This window comes from Coregonus lavaretus (assembly GCF_964263955.1).
Source record: "Coregonus lavaretus genome assembly, chromosome: 1".
NCBI classification, from domain to species: domain Eukaryota; kingdom Metazoa; phylum Chordata; class Actinopteri; order Salmoniformes; family Salmonidae; genus Coregonus; species Coregonus lavaretus.
This window is the reverse complement of record NC_139988.1, coordinates 67524534-67530579: the sequence shown is the minus strand read 5'-3', so window position 1 is coordinate 67530579 and position 6046 is coordinate 67524534. Positions and strand designations below refer to the sequence as shown.

The following is a 6046-nucleotide window of genomic DNA, read 5'->3' as shown; positions in this document are numbered from 1 at the left end:
ATTCAAAACAAATGTGCTTGCAAAAGCAGTGCCGCATATTCGATGTATCTGAGGTGAATGCAGAGAGACAAGCGTATTTGAGGAAGATGAGAGGGAGGGGTAGAGAGGATGGAGAGGGAGTGGGACCCGGATGCTGATGCGAATGAGGCGAAGGAAGAGAGAGAAAATATCGATTTACGGCAAGAAAAGCAAAGGACTCTAAACGGGGAGGCCCTCTCACGCAACGTGTGCAATGATATGAAAACGTGTCTATCTAGTATAGTGTAAATACATATGCAGATATTTATTTTTCACTAGCAAATCGTTGAATTAATGAAATTGGAACCGGTGAGGGAGGACACGCCAAAGGAGAGAGAGAAGATGCTGTGATACGCTTAGCCTACTGGCAGGGCTAGAGCGAGAGGGAGGGGGAGGGTGATACGGTAAAGATGGTTGTTTTGCAAGGGACGCATCTTTCCTCTAAAAAAATCGCAACAATGTGGCTGTTGGACGAAACATATCATTTCGCGTTACAAAGAAACTTCAAAATGATCCGTTTTTGACAGACGCTGACAGACGTGGATAAACGTAGGTTAGGCTAACCACTGTGTATGGAAGCACTTGTGTGGCTAATAACTCGAAGATAACATGCTGCTCCACCTGTGATATAGGCCTGACACAGTGAATACCATTTACATCTGTCTGCATTGAACTATAAGGACGTTTTATGTTGCAATACGTTGTTTGAATGAATTGATGTAGCATCCCAATGATAGTAACCTGTTTATGAGCAGGTTGCAGATAGAAGAGGAATGGTGCAGTCAAAACTAATGTTGATAAATATCTATTGATGGTTGTTGCTGTCAAACGGAGATAGATATTGGTACTGATCTATGTTGATTGACCAATGTATCATAAGCGAAGTTTTTTTAAATCTGAAAACTGACATATAGGCCTACCATGTTATCAATCTTGTCATACTTTTTATCATGATAGTTGTCGATATTTCGAGTTTAGGCTAGTGCATAACATGATATGTGTGTCATAGCAATCCATTTACTCAGCTGTTGCCTACCTGTGATAGTTCAGTTTCAGTATAATACTTGTCTATATCAAATGAAAGGGAAATATATGAGTCCAGAACCACCTATCCACTAAGAAGTAAAACCACAATTCTCAATTCAGGACTTGTCCGGTCTTTAACTCTGAATATAGACCTGTAACTCCAGTCTAGCTAAAAGCAGCATTGCAATATTTTCCTAACTTTTACCATTGTTATCCAGGCTTCCTTTTTTATTCGGGGACGATAATTCATGAAATCCACCTAACTATAGAGCTAGTTATCACCATTAGTCGTTATAAGTCGTAGTCAATAGGTAGAGCAGTATGAGTAAGGAACTGTCACTAAGTCAGTCAGCTCAATATGTTGGGCCATATCGACTGGAAAAAACACTGGGAAAGGGCCAGACAGGTGAGTTCTGAATTTCACCGTTTTTTTATGTGTGTGAAAAATAATAATGTGTTTGTGTGTGTTTATTATGGGATGGAGGGATGGATGGACGAGTGAGTGGGTGCAGTGGATTGGTGGATACATGGACAGATAGATGGAAGTCATATGTTTTGTGAATGTGTTATGATAGCGTAATACCCTTGTATTGGTCAGTGTATGGTGAGCATGTGACTCACTCTCTCAGGCCTGGTGAAGCTTGGAGTTCACTGCATTACGGGACAGAAGATAGCCATCAAAATTGTCAACAGGGAGAAACTGTCTGAGTCAGTTCTGATGAAGGTAAGATGATGATGATGATGATGATGATGCAAATAAGGATATCCCAGTATGATGACTACTTTTCTAAAAACAGACAATATCACGATTAACTGTCTGTTTGCAGTAGTTGGGTCTTCCAATAATTGGGTGCCTTTTGAGTAGTGAAACTTTGTGTAATAATAATAATGTTTTATTTCACTTAATTTTAACATTGTCATAAAGAGCACATGTTCAGCTTAATAAAAAACAAATTTTCCCATCTCAAGAGGTTAAATAAAAAATTGACAATAGTAAGTGCCTATTAAGTGCCAAATAAAGTAACAAGGTTGACTGTAACAGGGTTGATGACTTTCTCTTAAATCAGCCATGAATCCCCTTGTGACAGGGGGAATGGAAGCTTGTTGTGTGCAACAGGGAGGGGCAATTGAATGCAAGCCTCACAAGAAATATAAAATTGTTAAAACATTTCTAGCCTGTCTATCTATGGGTAACAAGGTTGACATGTTATGCTCGACCCGCTCAGTTTTCCACCACAAAACACCAGAAAATTAGAGTAGTTCACCTGCTTTTACACAATGATTTGACCATTAAATGTTCAATGTCTCTTTTGAAAAATATATTTAGAAAGAAATAGTTTCACCATATTAAAACGTGAGTTCAGTTCATGTAACAGGGTTGACCTTAAAATGATGGACAGGTTTTTTTTAACCTTAAAATGAATCACTAATAATGTATTTAATTTTATTTACTTACTTACGTAGGCCTATGTATGCTGCAATCCAGCTTTTAGCTGCAAATGTGTACAATTCCAAATAAACCTTAAATATATATACAGTGAGGGAAAAAAGTATTTGATCCCCTGCTGATTTTGTACATTTGCCCACTGACAAAGAAATGATCAGTCTATAATTTTAATGGTAGGTTTATTTGAACAGTGAGAGACAGAATAACAACAAAAAAATCCAGAAAGACGCATGTCAAAAATGTTATAAATTGATTTGCATTTTAATGAGGGAAATAAGTATTTGACCCCCTCTCAATCAGAAAGATATCTGGCTCCCAGGTGTCTTTTATACAGGTAACGAGCTGAGATTAGGAGCACACTCTTAAAGGGAGTGCTCCTAATCTCAGTTTGTTACCTGTATAAAAGACACCTGTCCACAGAAGCAATCAATCAATCAGATTCCAAACTCTCCACCATGGCCAAGACCAAAGAGCTCTCCAAGGATGTCAGTGACAAGATTGTAGACCTACACAAGGCTGGAATGGGCTACAAGACCATCGCCAAGCAGCTTGGTGAGAAGGTGACAACAGTTGGTGCGATTATTCGCAAATGGAAGAAACACAAAATAACTGTCAATCTCCCTCGGCCTGGGTCTCCATGCAAGATCTCACCTCGTGGAGTTGCAATGATCATGAGAATGGTGAGGAATCAGCCCAGAACTACACGGGAGGATCTTGTCAATGATCTCAAGGCAGCTGGGACCATAGTCACCAAGAAAACAATTGGTAACACACTACGCCGTGAAGGACTGAAATCCTGCAGCGCCCGCAAGGTCCCCCTGCTCAAGAAAGCACATATACAGGCCCGTCTGAAGTTTGCCAATGAACATCTGAATGATTCAGAGGAGAACTGGGTGAAAGTGTTGTGGTCAGATGAGACCAAAATTGAGCTCTTTGGCATCAACTCAACTCGCCGTGTTTGGAGGAGGAAGAATGCTGCCTATGACCCCAAGAACACCATCCCCACCATCAAACATGGAGGTGGAAACATTATGCTTTGGGCGTGTTTTTCTGCTAAGGGGACAGGACAACTTCACCGCATCAAAGGGACGATGGACGGGGCCATATACCATCAAATCTTGGGTGAGAACCTCCTTCCCTCAGCCAGGGCATTGAAAATGGGTCGTAGATGGGTATTCCAGCATGACAATAACCCAAAACACACAGCCAAGGCAACAAAGGAGTGGCTCAAGAAGAAGCACATTAAGGTCCTGGAGTGGCCTAGCCAGTCTTCAGACCATAATCCCATAGAAAATCTGTGGAGGGAGCTGAAGGTTCGAGTTGCCAAACGTCAGCCTCGAAACCTTAATGACTTGGAGAAGATCTGCAAAGAGGAGTGGGACAAAATCCCTCCTGAGATGTGTGCAAACCTGGTGGCCAACTACAAGAAACGTCTGACCTCTGTGATTGCCAACAAGGGTTTTGCCACCAAGTACTAAGTCATGTTTTGCAGAGGGGTCAAATACTTATTTCCCTCATTAAAATGCAAATCAATTTATAACATTTTTGACATGCGTTTTTTGGATTTTTGTTGTTGTTATTCTGTCTCTCACTGTTCAAATAAACCTACCATTAAAATTATAGACTGATCATGTCTTTGTCAGTGGGCAAACATACAAAATCAGCAGGGGATCAAATACTTTTTTCCCTCACTGTATATATGTATATATAACTTTAATGCAATGTACATAGTAAGGACTGTTTGGAATAGTAATGAAATTACATGCATGCAAAGGCTTTCTCACTCTTCAACAAGACATATTTCATCAGGTATGCATTAAGAGTGAACACTGGAATGTAAATTCCTCTCAAATTACAATTGTATATGTCTCTCTCTTCCCCCCTCTCTCTTTCTATCCCCATCTCTTCTCTCCCTCCCTATATCCCCCCTCTCTCCCTCTATCCCCTCTCTCTCGCTCTCTCTCTCGCTCTCTCTCTCTCTCCCCCATCTCTCTTTCTACCCCCCCCCCCCCCCCCTCTCTGTCTAGGTGGAGAGGGAGATTGCCATCCTGAAGCTGATTGAGCATCCGCATGTGTTGAAGCTGCATGACGTTTACGAGAATAACAAATACCTGTGAGTTCATTCATTGTACATCAGGTGCGCCCCTCAGCTCTGCCTGTGTCCTGTAGCTCTAGACCCGTGGCTGTGATGTGTAAATATTACTCTGCATTCTGCTGCGTCTCTCTCTTGAAGTCTGTGCAGATTTCTGCCATAAAATCTCCCATTGACTTCAATTCATGTTCTACGCAACTATACTAATTACACAAGCCTATCCTCAGGGTAGGATTCAACCCTCTTTGAATTCTTGCTCAACTTCTCTCTCTCTCTCTCTCTCTCTCTCTCTCTCTCTCTCTCTCTCTCTCTCGCTCTCTCTCTCTCTCTCTCTCTCTCTCTCTCTCTCTCTCTCTCTCTCTCTCTCTCTCTCAATGTCTCCCCAACCTTTATCCCTGTCAATGTGTTTCTTCCCTCACCCCTTTCTCTCGCCCCCTATCTGTCACCCCTCCCTCCCTCCCTCCCTCCCTCCCTCCCTCTCTGTAGGTACCTGGTGTTGGAGCATGTGTCAGGTGGGGAGTTATTTGACTATCTGGTGAAGAAGGGCAGACTGACACCTAAAGAGGCCAGGAAGTTCTTCCGACAAATCATATCGGCCCTGGACTTCTGTCACAGTCACTCTATCTGGTAAACGACTCTATTCATGTACAAAACTCATTGTGTGTGTGTGTGTGTGTGTGTGTGAGTGGCCTGTGTCCTCCAGCGGTTAGAGCCTCGACCAACTTTCATGTCTTTCCTCTACTGTCCTATCGTTCAATAAAGGTACAACAAATATGAAATGGTTTGGACTGCCCACTTCTTAAAAAATGCAGCTTAAAAAAAATATGTTTTATAACGTAGCAGCGCCTGGTTGAGCTTTCCTGGTGCAATGGAACCACTCGATTAGTCCCAAAAGTGAAAACCCTGCCCAACTTGCTCCACAGCAGGCACAATCAAATGGTCTGGTGTGGTCTCAGGGTTTTTTATGCTTCCCTATGAGTACTTCTAGTCTATTCACGCCATCTGCCAATATGTGACTAATAATGTCATTTTATTCTAATCTATTCTATTTTACTCACTCAGTGTTTTAATGCATACTTTCAGTAGATAATTCAAGGTCTCACAAAAAAATGAATTATATTCTATTCCATCCCACAGTCATAGAGACCTGAAGCCAGAGAACCTGCTCCTGGATGAGAAGAACAACATCAGGATAGCAGACTTTGGCATGGCCTCCCTACAGGTGGGGGACAGCCTGCTGGAGACCAGCTGTGGGTGAGTACGCTGTGTGTGCATGCGGGTGTTTGTGTTTGTGTGTGTGTGCATGCAGTACGTGTGTGTGTCTTATGTGCTGGTAAAAGCTTGCATCTTCTCAATGCCTCACTTCTATCCATTTCAGATCCCCACACTATGCCTGTCCAGAAGTGATCCGGGTAGGTGCCTGCTCATCTTCCCTTTCATTGTTTTAAGTGGCTAAGATCATC

The 6046-nt window shown here is 42.2% G+C and overlaps 1 protein-coding gene across 1 annotated transcript in view; it reads left to right on the top strand.

The window, feature by feature from the left end:
- Positions 1-1365: 1365 nt before the first annotated feature.
- Positions 1366-6046, top strand: part of LOC311133799 (serine/threonine-protein kinase BRSK1-like) — a gene marked incomplete at both ends in the record, with an annotated part of 10826 nt that continues 6145 nt past the window's right edge. The window contains 6 exons of the mRNA XM_084167371.1: positions 1366-1450; positions 1674-1768; positions 4519-4604; positions 5070-5210; positions 5721-5837; positions 5962-6024. Coding sequence (XP_084023497.1) covers positions 1366-1450; positions 1674-1768; positions 4519-4604; positions 5070-5210; positions 5721-5837; positions 5962-6024 — 587 coding nt within the window. The remainder of the gene's footprint in view (positions 1451-1673; positions 1769-4518; positions 4605-5069; positions 5211-5720; positions 5838-5961; positions 6025-6046) is intronic.